The sequence below is a fragment of the Salmo salar genome, chromosome 09 (genome assembly GCF_965601325.2).
Source record: "Salmo salar chromosome 09, fSalSal1, whole genome shotgun sequence".
Lineage (NCBI taxonomy): Eukaryota > Metazoa > Chordata > Actinopteri > Salmoniformes > Salmonidae > Salmo > Salmo salar.
In genome coordinates this window covers 27,284,462-27,302,023 of record NC_138299.1, presented here as the reverse complement: position 1 = coordinate 27,302,023, position 17,562 = coordinate 27,284,462, and the positions used below count along the sequence as shown (strand labels likewise).

At 42.1% G+C, this 17,562-nt stretch overlaps 1 protein-coding gene across 3 annotated transcripts in view; it reads right to left on the bottom strand.

Annotated features, from left to right (window-relative positions):
• LOC106611137 (phospholipid-transporting ATPase VD) overlaps positions 1–17,562 on the bottom strand; it is a 36,681-nt gene extending 19,119 nt beyond the window's left edge. Inside the window, exons 1-6 of one of the 3 annotated variants that reach the window (XM_014211030.3) lie at positions 17,245–17,562; positions 10,538–10,929; positions 10,066–10,260; positions 2,751–2,955; positions 2,303–2,388; positions 2,088–2,194 (exon numbers count right to left, since the gene is read on the bottom strand). In XM_014211030.3, the coding sequence (XP_014066505.2) occupies positions 2,088–2,194; positions 2,303–2,388; positions 2,751–2,955; positions 10,066–10,260; positions 10,538–10,821 (877 nt within the window). In that variant the 5' untranslated portion in view covers positions 10,822–10,929; positions 17,245–17,562. Of the gene's footprint in view, positions 1–2,087; positions 2,195–2,302; positions 2,389–2,750; positions 2,956–8,076; positions 8,916–10,065; positions 10,261–10,537; positions 10,930–17,244 lie in introns of those variants that run through there. The other 2 variants (XM_014211033.3, XM_014211032.3) reach the window with 2 other exon arrangements.

Sequence of the window (17,562 nt, the reverse complement as noted above, 5' to 3'; positions counted from 1 at the left end):
TTTGAATGCTTAGCAGGAAAGGAAAATAGTCAAATTCACACACTTATCAAGAGAACACGTGGTCATCCCTACTGCCTGTGACCCTGGCTATCCGTTAATTTAAAAACAAGAAAATGGTGCCATCTGCTTTGCTTATATTTGGAATTAAGTGATTTATACTTTTAATTTTGATAGTTAAGTATATTTTTGCAATTACGTTTACTTTTGATACTTAAGTATATTTAAAACCAAATACTTTTAGACTTTTACTGAAGTAGTATTTTACTGGCTGAATTTCACTTTTTCCCGAGTAACTTTCTATTAAGGCATTTATACTTTTACTCAAGTATGACAGTTGGGTACTTTTTCCACCACTGCAGCAGACCTGGGTCAAAATACCGTATTTGTTTGTGGGTGACGAATAAAACATGCAGAGGTGATAGTACCCTTACGGCATAACTCTATATATAATTCTACAACAGAGAAATTCTTTACAATAAAATTGCATAGGCATTGAAATGCAGTGCACAAGACGTCAAAAGCCTTCATTTTTGCTGCTGAAAAATGAAAGAAAACGAGATGAATGTCATATATAGAAAGCCATTGATGGTACCAGAGCTGATGTAACTGTATATATTTTGTAGTAAAATAATGGGAGCAGACACCTTATGTGCCTGAGCAGACAGACTGGTTTAGCCTGCCGTGTTGTAGTCAGCCCTGCCTGACTATGTCTAGTGGGGACAAGGCATAAAAGAGCTAGGGGCAGGCTACATTCCTAGCAGCCAACTGATATAGACTATGAAGGCAGGACAATGTGGTAGTTCACTCAACAGCCATTTTTCCATAAGGACAGTATTATATAGGCTTTATGACAGAAGAGTCAGGTTCAGTGTTATTGAGTACACGAGAGGCAGATTAATCTCTCACCAGCATAGTCTGTTACCAGAGGTCGCACCAGAGGTCCCAGAGTGGTGTGGTGTAAAAACAATTCTGGGGCCCGTAGTTTTTCCTGATCTGGTAACCTAACCAGATAAAACTCCAGACCTTATACGCTATGACTTGATTAATCTGTTGTAAAAAGATTTAATATGGGCTATGATGGGACCAGAGTTTTTCTAATCACGTCACATGTTTTTTTTTTTTACTCCTGGAAAAACAAATGGCCTTGGGGTGGATGAAACCCTGTAAAACTGCAGAAACCTTGTACTTTATCATATGAATTATATTTTAAAGAAGGACTAGGAATTTTCCTCTACACAGACACACAGAAAGCAACATGATTTAGCAATAAAACTCACAGGGCTGAGCATGCTTTATACAGGTTTGCATTGTGTAGTCCTGCCGTATGCAACTGTAGGCCTAACTTAAAATTAACTCACAGTCTATGTCAGCTATTGTGTTTATTGATTCATTCCAGTTAATCCTTTTCGATTAGCTAGGTAGCCTAGTCAGCAAAAGTTTGAATATAAACCACATTTGATCCCATTCACATTTTCTGACAAAGAAATGGGCTATAAATAGACAATGTTACCGCTCTGTTTACCCTGGCTAGAGGGACAGGGTGCATAGTAGGCTAGACTATGCAGCTGTTGTTGTTAGTAGCCTACAGTTGATCAGACGGAAAAATGGTCTAGTTTCCATGCAATACTGCATGTCAGATCGCTAATGTTTAGGTGTATAGGCTGCTAAATTTATGTAAGAGTTTTTGCTTGTGTCTGTCTGGAGTGATGTGTTATCACGCTTGCTAAATAAATACCGGAGGATAGTTGTGAGCGCACTTTGTGCATTGTACCCGGCCCACGTGACCTGTGATTTCCGTGAATCCGATTGGTCAAGACACGCAAAGAGCCTGAAGCAGCACTACGATGTGAAGGACAAAAATTGTGCAAGAGTTGACAAATCATGAGGCAAATCGGTCAAAAAAAAACAGCACTTTGCCCATCTTTTAACGCTTTTCAAAGGTGCTAAATTGCCACAGTCCTGCTGGTTGTCCAGGTATAACTTGAAATATGATGAAAACCAGCTGTGGACACCCGGGTTGGATAATGGGATACTCCAAACCCTAGAAGATCTAGACCTGAGGAAAGAGGATTGTTTCACCCTCTTACCTGCATAGACCACAATGCCTATGACGGTCTCCGTGTTGCGGATGGTGCAGCTTCGCAGAAGGAGGTTGTTGTTGTGTAAGCCCACACGAGCCTTATTGGGGTACTCCCTGTAGGAAACAAATAAGAAGAAATAATGAAGTTACCTTTCCTTTCAAAAGTTTATAAAATGACATCTGTCTTCATACAGTGTCTGTAGTCAATAAAACCAGACTCACATGAAACCTCGGAACCGGCTGAGGTCGTTGTTGGGGTTCTCACATTCAATGCGGCTGTGGAAGTTCTCTGGAGTCAACTCAGAACCCTGAAACACATTTTCCCATTAGACCCAAGGACAATATTTGACCTAATCCCTATTGACGTTCTTCTTCCTTACACCATACCTTTATGGGATGCGTACAGCTTTTTACACAGATATACAGTGCAGTTGCGTAATGCAGGTAAATTACAGCTTCTTGTGTCATGTTTTATCAAGCTTTTTATTGATTATTGTACCACTCCACCTTTAGCTGTACAATAAACGGCAGTGTTTTGTTTAGGCAGGGCGAGCCACCCCATCTCTTGCACGCTTGCTTTAAGACTTAAGCCTCAAGTACTTCAAACACTGAAGTGCCATCATGATGATTTAATGATAACAGCATGTTCAAACCAATGAGAGCCACATACCTGTCGTGGCAGATCTCTGACCAGTTGTCTCTGTTTGAGGTTGGTCTCCCCGTCCAGGTTGGCCGTCTCGATGTAGCAGACGCCGTGGGGGTCAGAGGAGTACAGCAGCAGCATGTCTGCAGGGATGATCTCATTACAGGACAGACGGACAAAGTCCCCCACATGGACATCCTGCCAACGCTGGTCCACATACGTCTGCTGTTTCCTATGGTAAAAAAGACCACAAGATAACCTGTTAACTGCTTGAGGGCAATGAGAGTGGGACCATGTGCGTACTATCAAATATGACGAAGGCCTGAAGTCCCCCACTGTTGTTAAAACGTTGCTAACAATTAGAGGTCGACCGATTATGATTTTTCAACGCCGATACCGATTATTGGAGGACCAAAAAAGCCGATACCGATTAATCAGCCGGTTTTTATTTATTTATTTGTAATAATGACAATTACAACAATACTGAATGAACACTTATTTTAACTTAATATAATACATCAATAAAATCAATTTAGCCTCAAATAAATAATGGAACATGTTCAATTTGATTTAAATAATGCAAAAACAAAGTGTTGGAGAAGAAAGTAAAAGTGCAATATGTGCCATGTAAAAAGCTAACGTTTAAGTTCCTTGCTCAGAACATGAGAACATATGAAAGCTGGTGGTTCCTTTTAACATGAGTCTTCAATATTCCCAGGTAAGAAGTTTTAGGTTGTAGTTATTATAGGAATTATAGGACTATTTCTCTCTATACCATTTGTATTTCATATACCTTTGACTATTGGATGTTCTTATAGGCACTTTAGTATTGCCAGTGTAACAGTATAGCTTCCGTCCCCCTCCTCACCCCTACCTGGGCTTGAACCAGGAACACGAAAACAGCCACCCTCGAAGCATCGCTATCCATTGCGCCACAAATGCCGCGGCCCTTGCAGAGCAAGGGGAATAACTACTTCAAGGTCTCAGAGCAAGTGCCGTCACCGATTGAAACGCTATTAGCTCGCACCCCGCTAACTAGCTAGCCATTTCACATCGGTTACACCAGCCTAATCTCGGGAGTTAGGCTTGAAGTCATAAACAGCTCAATGCTTTAAGCACAATGAAGAGCTGCTGGCAAACGCACGAAAGTGCTGTTTGAATGAATGCTTACGAGCCTGCTGCTGCCTACCACCACTCAGTCAGACTACTCTATCAAATCATAGACTTAATTATAACATAATAACACACAGAAATACGAGCCTTAGGTCATTAATATGGTCAAATCCAGAAACTATCATTTCGAAAACAAAACGTTTATTCTTTCAGTGAAATACGGAACCATTCAGGATTTTGTCTAACGGGTGGCAACCCTAAGTCTAAATATTGCTGTTACATTGTACAACCTTAAATGTTATGTCATAATTATGTACAATTCTGCCAAATTAATTACGGTCTTTGTTAGGAATAAATGGTCTTCACACAGTTCGCAACGAGCCAGGCGGCCCAAACTGCTGCAGATACCCTGACTGCTTGCACGGAACGCAAGAGAAGTGACACAATTTCCCTAGTTAAAAGAAAGTCATGTTAGCATCCAATATTAACTAAATATGCAGGTTTAAAAATATATACTTTGTATTGATTTTAAAGAAAGGCATTGATGTTTATGGTTAGGTACACATTGGTGCAACGACAGTGCTTTTTTCGCGACTGCGCTTGTTAAATCATCACCCATTTGGAGAAGTAGGCTGTGATTCGATGAGAAATTAACAGGCACCGCATCGATTATATGCAACGCAGGACACGCTAGATAAACTAGTAATATCAACCATGTGTAGTTAACTAGTGATTATGTTAAGGTTGATTGTTTTTTATAAGATAAGTTTAATGCTAGCTAGCAACTTACCTTGACTTCTTGCTGAACTCGCGTAACAGGTAGTCAGCCTGCCACGCAGGCTCCTCGTGGAGTGCAATGTAAGGCAGGTGGTTAGAGTGTTGGACTAGTAACCGGAAGGGTGCAAGATCGAATCCCCGAGCTGACAAGGTAAAAATCTGTCGTTCTGCCCCTGAACAAGGCAGTTAACCCACCGTTCCTAGGCCGTCATTGAAAATAAGAATGTGTTCTTAACTGACTTGCCTAGTTAAAAAGGTTAAAAAAAAGAAAAATGAAAAAAAAAAAAAGAAGACAAATTTGGCCACAATCGGTGTCCAAAAATACCGATTACCGATTGTTATGAAAACTTGAAATCGGCCCTAATTAAATTGTCCATTCTGATTAATCGGTCGACCTCTACTAACAATACCACAAAAGACAACAAAATAACAGTTTCACACATATGAGCAGTATTCACACAAGCAAAGGAACAGGTCTCTCTAAACAACCATAAAACGTCCCTAAACACAGACATGGTTACGTATTTTACACATTGTAAAAACTCCAGGAAACACCATTAACCCTGCACTTTTTTGGTCTACATTTTGGTCAGTGACCTGTGTTTGGGTACACAGCAACATGCACAAGATGGAACCATGCCAACTGTAAGGTAGGGTGGGTGTTAAGAAACAAGTCTTCAAGTCAGAGGGAGTGAGTGTAAGGCTTCTCAAACACACAATGTTCAACCAAGGCAGCTATGAGCCAGTGTGTGAACACACCTCAAGGTTAATCATTTATTTTACTGTCCACCACCACCACCACCCTTTCCTGGCAGGAAAGAGACTGAGAAACAAATTACTGAGAAACAAATGACTGTAATACTGTGGTTTGTTATTCACCCAATATAAAAGATGTTAAAGATAGTTGGTATGGATAGGCCCTAGGAAAGGGGTCGGCAACAGGCTGCCCAAAATCAGCCCACGAGTGATTTTTGTTGGCCCCCTAAAGTTTAGTTTTTGGTCAAAAAAAAAGACTCAAATCACCAGGAATTCAGCTAAAAATGAGTTTAATTTAGAAAATCTATTCCCACAAATAAAAAAAGAGACGTGATTGAGACTCAATGTAATCAAGGTACGAAATGATTATTTTCAAATACAACCTCTTTTTGGGCTTAGTTGTGGTCAATTTGCAGTGTACAAATGATTATACAACACAAAATGGTCCTGCGGCAGAATCTACTCCTGCCCTAAGGATTGTCTGGCCTCAGTAAGCCTGAGGCGATGAATGATTGCATGGTGGGACATGTAGACCTGGGAGGAAGAACCAATAGGCTACCTCGACCACTCACTCCTAGACTCCGGAAAAGGGGATAGATTTGACATGGGGTTAGCAACCCCATCCTGAGCAAAATAGATTATGATAAAGATACCTCAACAAGTGAGGACACAGCCATTGAACAATTAATTTCTCTTGTCAAGGCCTTATGTGCAGAGAGACATGAAAGGAATTGAGTGAGAGGTGTGTCCATCTCTCACATGGCACAACAATTATTGTTTTACAACCACAGATGGTATAATTTAACCCCTTGTAATTAGAGATTGTCAACTTGTCCTACTTTCAGTTCAGCATATACCGTGCATTTAAAAAGTATTCAGACCCCTTGACTTTTTTCACATTTTGTTACCTTATAGCCTTATTCTAAAATGGATAAAATTGTATTCATCAATCTACACACAATACCCCATCTAAAAACAGGTTTTTAGAAATGTTTACACATTTATAAAAAAAAAAAAGTAAAAAAAAATAAATAAATTAAATATCAGATTAACATAAGTATTCAGAACCTTTACTCAGTACTTTGTTGAAGCACCTTTGGCAGTGATTACAGCCCAGAGTCTTCTTGGGTATGACGCTACAAGCTTAGCACACGTGTATTTGGGGAGTTTCTCCCATTCTTCTCTGTAGATCCTCTCAAGTTCTGTCAGGTTGGATGGGGAGCGTTGCTGCAGAGCTATTTTCAGGTCACTCCAGAGATTTTCGATCAGGTTGAAGTCCGGGCTCTGGCTGGGCCACTCAAGGACATTCAGAGACCTGTCCCGAAGCCACTCCTGCGTTGTCTTGGCTGTGTGCTTAGGGTTGTTGTCCTATTGGAAAGTGAACCTTCGCCCCAGTCTGAGGTCCTGAGCAGGTTTTGATCAGGGATCTCTGTACTTTGCGCTGTTCATCCCCACAACGTGATGTTGCCACCACCGTGCTTCACCGTTGGGATGGTGCCAGGTTTACTCCAGACGTGACGCTTGGTATTTAGGCCAAATAGTTCAATCTTGGTTTCATCAGACCAGAGAATCTTGAGTCTTTAGGTGCCTTTTGGCAAACTCCAAGCGGGCTGCCATGTGCCTTTTACAGAGGAGTGGCTTCTGTGTTACCACTCTACCATAAATGCCAGATTGGTGGAGTGCTGCAGAGATGGGAGAGCCTTCCAGAAGGAAAACCATCTCCACAGAGGAACTCTGGAGCTCTTTCAGAGTGACCATCGGGTTCTTGGTCACCTACCTGACCAAGGCCCTTCTCCCCCTATTTGCTCAGTTTGGCTGGGCGGCCAGCTCTAGGAAGAGTTTTGGTGGTTCCAAACTTTGTCTATTTAAGAATGATAGAAGCAGGGAACGTTCAATGCTGCAGACATTTTTTGGTACCCTTCCCCAGATCTGTGCCTCGACTTAATCCTGTCTTGGAGGTCTACGGACAATTCCTTCGACCTCATGGCTTGGTTTTTGCTCTGACATGCACTGTAGGACCTTATTTAGACAGGTGTGTGCCTTTCTAAATCATGTCCAATCAATTGAATTTACCCCAGGTGTACTCTAATCAAGTTGTAGAAACATCAAGGATGATCAAAGGAAACAGGATGCACCTGAGCTCAACTTCCGAGTCTCATAGCAAAGGGTCTGAATTGTTATGTAAATAAGGTATTCTGTTTTTATTTTTAATACCTTAGCAATTTTTTTTCTCGAAAAACCTGTTTTCGCTTTGTCATTATGGGGTATTGTGTTGAAATTGATGAGTAAAAAAATGTATTTAATCCATTTTAGAATAAGGCTATAACGTAACAAAATGTGGATAAAGTGAAGGGTTCTGAATACTTTCCGAAGGCACTGTACCTGATCTAGTTAGCATGCTAGTCAGTTTGATGGCACCATATACAACCCTAGTAAGTATAAAGAAGAAGCTGCAGAACTACAGGTCTGTACGTTTTGTTTACCTGTAAAAGTAGCTGTCACATATAATTACCGGTCAGTTTGCTATATAGCTATCAGAATGTTAACCTGTAAACGGATCTCGTGCACAAGCCAGGACATTTCAAACCATTTTCCAGTCAGTTTACCCCATATATGCAGTACTAATTCCATTTGAATTCCATTTGCTCCCATTCAGAGATAACAAACAACCCTATGCTCTACTAAAATTTACGCAGAGTGTATTTACCTGCTGTAAATCTCACAGACCAGTCCGTTGATGAACTTGTCCGACTTGTGTTTCCTGTAGTCTTCCCAAAGATCCTTTACTGCCGTCACTGTCAGCACCAGGAGAATGGGAATAATGCTGATTTCCGGCTGGAAGGCATTGACCACTGGAACAAAGTTCAGAGCTGCCAGGAATATGAAATAGATATTGGCAAAGCGGTGGAGTTGTTCGAACAGGTTCTTGGGGATAAATGAGAGGAAGGAGTACTTGGTGGTGGTCACCTTGTTACTGCTGTATGATTTGAGGATTTCCGTCAGCTCTTCATCCTCTGTGAGGGAGGATACCACCGTCCTCCTCTTCCTCCCTAGTCGGTCCTTCGGACTGGAACTTTGTCCTCGGACCGGCCGCTCCAAGCTGTACATGACTCCTAAGCCCAGTGAAAGACTCCACCAGTTCAAATCCAGAGGGTTTACTTATTGGTGACCTTGATTAAAATCCAGAGGGTTTACTTATTGGTGACCTTGATTAAAATCCAAGCCGACCCTTGAATCTCTCTCCGGCATTTCCAGCCACTCGTGACCGACCGAGCTCTGGATCTAGATTCAAATGCCCACTCTGTTTTACTGTCATTGTCTATCATGATCCAGGATGTTGAGTCGCCAGGGTGAAGTTTAGATAGAAATATAGCGAATTTGCCGGGGAGAGCTTAGTTTCTGTCATGGTGGAGAGTATCTCTCCGGCACTTCACTAACACTACACCTCGCTGCCTTAGAGATCAATAGAGCCACTCCTCCACACTCCATGTCATAAACAAACTCAAAGTTTAACTTTTATGACTTTCTATGAATAGGGATTGAGAAACCCTTGACATCACAAAGGAATGGGTAAATGAGCAAGCCCATAGATTATCTGTGCTGTATATATGGTGCTCTTTATACCACATACAGTCACACAGACAACTGAATCTACAATAACCAACATATAATCCAGTGTAAGGATCACCTGTCCTCAGCTTCAGGCTCTCTCTAGAAAATGTGTTCATGTTTGGTATGCTAATGGTAATACAGAACTTTAGACTGTATCATGTACATTTCTACTTCACCTTTGATCCTACTGTTACAGGAAGTCCCAGTATGCAATTCATGGGTCTTTTCTCATTTGGGCAAAAGTCCATCCTCCACCTTCTCCTTCCTCTCTCCTCCGTCCTCTCTCCTCCGTTACTCGGAAACCAATAAGTGGTTGAGGAGATGTCAATTTGTTAGTAGGCGAACGAAAGAGTGTCCTCCCCTCCTTGATAGCCACCTTTCATTGAGGATAGACATGTGTTTCCTACCTGAGTCCTACTAAATCTGTCACACACCCCCTGAATCATATTTTGTTTTGTCAGTGGAGAAAAGCATGCACACATGTTTTATCTATAAAATGTCTTGCACAACTAACTTCCATTTGTTTTGATCACTTTACACATTTATTTTGGGATCCACCCCTGTAAACATCATTTGCCTGATGACACGCAAGATGAGAAGGAGAGTCTAATTTCATACAAGCACATTTTCGTTAACGTTTCCTCTTCTCACCGCCTCTCCTCGATTACCCTTGACCTTTTTCAAATGGAGGCGAGACAGAGAGAGGATGCAGGAGTTGAGCAAATTCAATTGCGAAAAGGCCATGGTGCTGATTAACACAGAGGACTGTGGGATATGAAGTTTGTGTTGAAGATGTTTTAAGACCTTCAGTTTGAATACTAGCCATCATAAAATCAATATACCTATGTCGTAATGCTGTAATGTATCTGGTAACTAAGGATATTTTATTAGAACAATGTTACACAATAGTATAATTACCATAACTTATTCCGCATGTGTATTGTGTAATAACAAAAAAAACACTCAACTCCATAACTATGTATGAAGTAGTATGTAACAACACGGTGACTGTTGTTGATCTAGTCCCCTTATAAAGGATAAACCCTGGCCATTATGGCCATTGTTGTCCAGCCTGCCCACTCACCCGCTGTACACTGTAACGATGTTGTTGTTGACCTTCTGGTCAAAGCGGTAGCGGCGGTAGTCCTCCAGGGCATCCTTGATGGCGATGACGATGAGCACCACTACCAGGGGAATCATAGTGATCTCCTTCTGAAAAGCCTCCACCACTGGGATCCAGTTCAGCATCACCAGGAACAGGAAGTACAGGTTGGCCACCCTGAGGAGGAGGGGCTTGATAAATCCCACATTGACCCCCAGCCCCTAAGGCTACCTGTACACTTATGGGCGCACTGCAGTCTCCATTTGGCATCTGCTCATTTTGAGTTAATTCACAACAAACCTAATTGCATGATTATAATCAAGTGACTCCTATGCACTCCTGCTCAAGTTGAAGTTATTTCCCAACATCAACAAACATGCTTGCCTGATTGTAATCAGGTATGGTTTACCCCATCCCCTGTGTAAATCAGCATGAGGTTAGGTATTCCTCTCACCTGTGGAATTGCTGGAACAGGTTCATGGGAATGAAGCTCAGAAGGCTGTACTTGGTGGTGCGGATGCCGTTGCCCTGGCACCCCTTGGAGATGCTGTGGTACTCATGCTGGTGGCGTCCGTGCCGGGCGATGACCGTCCTCCGTTTGCCGGTGAGCAGCTGTGTGTTGTGGAGCACTGGGGAACTCTTGGTGGGTAGGGCGGCAGGGGCCGAGTACTGGCCTCGACCTGAATCTGCGGCCACCAGCTGCTGCCAGCGGCGTCTCACCCAGTGGATCTGCTCCATAGGCCCAGTGGTCAGGGCACCCTACACCCAGAACCCTGCACCCTCCCTGGGCCTGGGTGGCCAGACCTGGTCTTCTGTTGCCTTAGGGCCGCTTACAGTGCTGTTTTTCTGAAACAAATACAAAACAGTAATCAGAAAGGTTTCAAAAGTAGTGACCTTGTGGAGAAAGGGAGAAAGAAGTAGGCCAGATAGTAGGCAAGAGTCCATGAGATAAGCATTGATTAAGTGACATAGCTATGACTAATTGTTTTAGGCAATACTCAAAACCCCTTTTTCAGGCCTGTATTTAAAGAGCAATAACTTCTAGTTCAAAATAGACCCTCACCTTGTACTTCTGACACCAATATATCTGTCACGTATACTCCCTCGCCAGCCTCTAGGTCATCAGGCTGCTGATTATCCTGCACATCCGTCACCATCGTCTCGCGCACCTGCGCCTCATGACACTCACCTGGACTCCATCACCTCCTTGATCATCTTCCCTATATCTGTCACTCCCCTTGGTTCTTTCCTCAGGTGTTATTGACTCTGTTTTCATGTCAGTGCGTTGTTTGTGTTTCGTGTTCATTGTTTATTAAAACACTCACTCCCTGAACTTGCTTCCCCACTCTCAGCGCACTCGTTACAATATCATTACTTCCACTACTGATGGGAAGGGTCTGAGTATGGAGATGGAAACACCTGCCACGTGCCCTCCTTATCACTAACATATATCACAAGTCAAAGTAGGGCCAAAGTGAGTTTGTTGTAAAAATGTTTACTACCGGGCCTCCCGAGTGGCGCAGTAGTCTAAGGCACTGCATCCCAGTGCTAGCTGTGCCACTGGAGAACCTGCTTCGAGTCCAGGCTCTGTAGCAGCCGGCTGCGACCGGGAGACCCATGGGGCGGTGCACAATTGGCCCAGCGTCGTCCGGGTTAGGGGAGGGTTTGGCTGGCAGGGATGTTCCTGTCCCATCGCGCACTAGTGACTCCTGTGGCAGGCTGGGCGCAATGCACGCTGACACGGTAGCCAGGTGTATGGTGTTTCCTCCGATACATTGGTGCGGCTGGGTTAAGCGGACGTTGTGTCAAGAAGCAGTGCGGCTTGACTGGGTCGTGCTTCGGAGGACGCACGGCTCTTGACCTTCACCTCTCCTGAGTCCGTACGGGAGTTGCAGCGATGGGACAGGACTGTAACTACCAATTGGATACCATGAAATTGGGGATAAAAAGGGGTCATATAAAGAAATAATAATACTTTTTTTACTACTATGTAGGTTATTTCTGTTACGTTGAAACTTTCTCCGGATCTGTTATCAGCCGCCTCTTAACCATCTCAAACTTATGTAATTCATTATCTAAACAGCAGGAGGTTGGAAAAACTCCTAAATTACACATGAGGAAATATACGACTTATGAAGGGGCGCCCCTCACTGGGGAGATTTTTTTAGCTAAATATTTTCTATATTGTGTAGAAAGAAACTGTGCATAAATGACAACTATGTACTGTTGACAATGATGTTAAAGAAGTCAGGCCGCTCAGCATGTGTGGAACAACCCTACGCAATCAATTAGGGCCCCCTTCAAAGAAGTGTGCAATCATCACCGACATTGATGTATCAGGTTAATAATATAGACTGTTTGTGTTGATTAGAGTACACTTGACTGGCTCCACCACCTAACCTATTCACCATAATACAATTGTATTTACTTTTTCAAGTTTTTCACTTGAAGTCTCTTCTACGCCGAGACTGCCAGAGTGTCTCAATGCTTTGAAAGACTTGCTTTCCTTTGTCATAATCATGTTCCTGTCTTCTAAATAAGAGAAGGTAATGCAGTGAAGCTTTATTGTGGCTCTATTGTAAGGCAAGGTAGACTGTAACACTAGCCTAGATATCTCTAAACCCAAGGCTTTCCTATCAGTGAGAACTTGGGAGTAGGAAATCAGGAGGCTTCTAAAATGAGATACCCATAACCCAATGTGACAGAAGTTGTCCCTTCTCCCCATTGTAAATGTCTGATTTTATCAGGCTTGGTGTGCACGAGTCATGAGCCCATCTCGAATATGGTGGGTTAGGCTGAACTGGTGTAGATACAGTATGCTTACTCATTCTCAGGAATGTGGATTTGCCACACACGAGACCTAGGCTCCTGAAGCTATAACTGAACAAAAATATGAATGCATGTTTCATGAGCTGAAATAAGAATCTATCCACCTGACAGGTGTAGCATATGAAGAAGTGAATTAAACAGCATGTTCATTACACAGGTGTACCTTGTGCGGGGGACAATAAAAGGCCACTCTAAAATGTGCAGTTTTTTCACACTACACAATGCCACAGAAGTGTCAGACCCTGATCTGTTTCACCTGTCTTTGTACTTGTCTCCACCCCCCTCCAGGTGTCACCCATCTTCCCATTATCCCCTCTTGTATTTATACCCGTGTTCTCTGTTTGTCTGTTGCCAGTTCTTACCAGTGGTCTCTCCTGCCTTCCTGTCTAGTTCTGTTTCCCGGTTCTGACCATTCTGCCTGCCGTCCTGTACCTGTCTGACTCTGACCTGATCACGAACCTCTGCCTGGCCTCGACCTGCCCTTTGCCTGCCCCATGTTTCTAATAAATAATCTGAGAACTGTACTATCCGCCTCCCGTGTCTGCATCTTTGTCAAATCCTGAGTCGTGATGAGATGCCTAAAAGTTTGAGGGAGCATGCAATTGGCATGTTGACTGCAGGAATGTCCACCAGAGCTGTTGCCAGAGAATTGAATGTTAATTTCTCTACCATAAGTCACCTCCAACGTCATTTTAGAGAATATGGCAGTACGTTCAATCGGCCTCACAACCGCACACTATGTGGGCGAGCGGTTTGCTGATGTCAACATTGTGACATCAGCGGTGGGGTGGGGTTATAGTATGGGCAGGCATAAACTATGGACAATGAACACAATTGCATTTTATCGATGGCAATTTGAATGCACAGAGATTCCGTGACGAGATCCTGAGGCCCATTGTCATGCCATTCATCCGCCGCCATGACCTCATGTTTCAGCATGATAATGCATGGCCCCATGTCACAAGGATCTGTACACAATTCCTGGAAGCTGAAAATGTCCCAGTTCTTCCATGGCCTGTATACTCACCAGACATATCATCCATTGAGCATGTTTGGGATCCTCTGGATCAACATGTACGACAGCGTGTTCCTGTTCCCGCCAATATCCAGCAACTTCGCACAGCTATTGAAGAGCAGTGGGACAACATTCCACAGGCCACAATCAACAGCTTGATCAACTCAATGCAAAGGAGATGTGTCACGCTGCATGAGGCAAATGGTGGTCACACCAGATACGGACTGGTTTTCTAATCCACGCCCCAACTGTTTTTTTTAAGGTATCTGTGACCAACAGATGCATATCTGTATTCCCAGTCATGTGAAATCCATAGATTAGGGCCTAATGAATTTATTTCAATTGACTGATTTCCTTAATTGACTGATTTATTAGAGATCCCCATTAGCTGCTGCCTCCTGGGGTCCAAACACATTAAGGCACTTACATCACACATAAAACAAAAGTTAAAACAGTACAACATATAACATTATTACACCACTACATATCTACAATACAAAAAAAGTATAATACCACCATACAACAATATTGCAATGTGCATGTGTGTAGAGTGTGTGCGCGCTAGTGTTTGTGTGTGTATGAACTGTTAGTCAGTAAAATCTTTGACATTGTTGCATTTATATTTTTGTTCAGTCGCTAACAATACTGTATAACTTAAGAGCACATGATAAAAACTGGTCATTTTAGCAACATTCATTCTGTGAGTTTAGGTTTATTTGTGCAACAACATAACGGTCTCACATAACAGTGAGAACCAGCCGTAGCATAGGCCTACAACAGGGAAAGCTGTTGAAATGCAAAAGCTGTCAATGCTGACTAACAAAGTCTAGAGCAGGGTTGGACTGAAAACCTACAGGGCGGTAGCTCTCCAGGAACAGGGTTGAAAAGCCCTGGTCTAGACGAACTGAGAGGAATGGATCCATATAGAGCTACCAGGCATAGACTACTAAGGCCTATAGCTTTATACAATGTTGAGTGACATCTCAAACAATAAGGCTACTGGAGGATGTCACCATTACACTGAGGAGCTACTTAGCATAATATAGTGAACAAAAATATAATAACAACATGTAAAGTGTTGGTACCATGTTTCCTGAGCTAAAATAAAAGATCCTAGAAATGTTCCAAACACACAAAAGCTTATTTCTCTCAAATTTGGTGTACAGATGTGTCTACATTCCTGTTAGTGAGCATTTCTCACTTGCCCTAGATAATCCATCCACCTGACAGATTTGGCATATCAAGAAGCTGATTAAACAGCATGAACATTACACAGGTGCACCTTGTGCTGGGGTCAATAAAATGCCACTCTTAAATGTGCAGTTTTGTCACCCAACACAATGCCACAGATGGCTCAATTTTGAAGGAGCAATTGGCATGCTGACTGCAGGAATGTCCACCAGAGCTGATGCCAGAGAATGTAATGTTCATTTCTCTACCATAAGCTGCTTCCAACGTCATTTTAGAGAATTTGGCAGTACATTCAATGGCCTCACAAGCGCAGACCACGTGTAACCACGCCAGCCCAGGACCTCCACATCCAGCTTCTTCACCTATGGTATCATCTGAGACCCGCCACCCAGACAGCTGATGAAACTGAGGACTATTTCTGTCTGTAATAAAGCCCTTTTGTGGGGAAAACTCATTCTGATTGGCTGGGCGTCCCTGCCCAGTCATGTGGAATCCATAGATTAGGGCATAATTAATGTATTTTAATTTACTTATTTCCTTGTATGAACTGTAACTCAGTAAAATCTTTGAAATTGTTGCATGTTCCGTTTATATTTTTGTTCAGTATACTTACAGTAACCAGTAAATCAACTCTAGACCTTTTACTTTGTTGACTAAATTAATACTATACTACCAACAAGACATTGTTTGACAGGCTGCTAACCCACAGGTCAGAAAAAAGCACAAGTGAAACCATCAAGATACTACAGCATTGTATGCTAGATCTTATCAACACAGAATAATAGAAATGTTCTATTTGAATCTTGTTCTGCTATGTGTACACAAAACCTTCATGATCCTCGAGAAAAGAATTGTCACTAAGAGGAACCGAATGTAGTTCCAGAGAAAAGAAGAACTATGTTTATGGGCAAGTCCATGATAACACAGTGACACTGACTCAGATTTTTCACTTTAAAATGCCTGTCAAACAAAAACCAATGATTGCAAAGTTAAACAAACCATACAAATTGTTAAACGTAGTCCTTGTGCATAGTTTTACGGTTTGTTTAACTTTGCAATCATTGGTTTTTGTTTAACATACATTTTAAAGTGAAAAATCCTTTTTCCCGTGGCATTTCCCTTATGCGCCACTCAACTCAGATATTACAACTACTCTGTGGTTACTCACTCACACGCCCTTGTGAGATGCCAAAACAGCTAGCAAGACAGGCCAGCATATACCCTCGGCTGAGTGTGTGCTGTATTAAAGCTCAACAATAGAGTATCCTTCATGCTTTCCCAGTTAATGTTTTTTTTTTGGTAGGCTACTTCAGTTCATTCTATAGTGTGAACTGTGTAGCCTAGGCCTAGTGCTGGGAGAGGCCTATCATTTATATATTATTGGGCTAAAAGGTTGACTTATAAAGTAGTTCATAACTACTATACGTTTACATATAGTTTATACATCTGTAAAACAACATAGCCTGGACTAGAAGATACAAGTACATTTATTTTCTATTGATATAATGACATATTTTCAAAGACTGGCTAATGTGCCTGTCATTTTCTTTACTTTATAAAAAATGTTTATTGTACCCCCCTTATTCAACTGGCAAATCAAGAACCAGGTGTTTTACAACAGCCTGCATACCCTGGCCTACAGCTCTCCAGGAACAGGATTTACTCAAACTGCTGTGTACAGTGAAAGAGAAAACAAACAGTTTCAAAAAACTCCACACAATTTATTCTGCTGTGTAGAATTGTCATATCCTTCACCACAGCGTGCACAATGACAATGTCCCCATTTAGGAGATACTTTATCATTCATGCATGAATGTATTGTTGTATTGTTGAGATAAAGCCAAGGGGGCCAAAAAAGCTAAAATGACAAACGTAGCCAACTAGGCTTAGCTACTAGGGCATAATACTTTTACCGGAAATAAAGTAGTTTACAACGATAGACCACACATTTTAGCTAATTCAGTTTGGGTTTGGTATTTTTGTACCATTTTTTCCTTTATTGCAGCAGAATTGATTTGAACGAAACGTAGCCTAACGAATCTAGTAACGTTATCTTTTGTTACCATGGCTGCCTATAAAGTAAAAAAAAATAAAAAAATACATGCATAAATGTGTCAAGAACTTACCCTGTAATATTCATTGTTCGCTGTGCTGAGAGCAGAGAGCTGTGTCGTAAAACAAAACAAATACAATCTGTAGCGGTCACATCACATTACCTGTTTTGATAATTTACATTAGATAAAGCAGGCCTACTCATACTTGCGCGAATATATTTAAAAAAATAACATCACTTGCGCAGCATCATGAATCACGAGATAAGAGTGCTGTTCCGGGGTATAAAAAAGACGAGCTGAACGCCACTACCCACAAGAGATGGGTGGTTCATTCAGTAACATTTTTTTATTATTTATTTCAAGCCTGCCAAACGATGTCACTGTAACGAA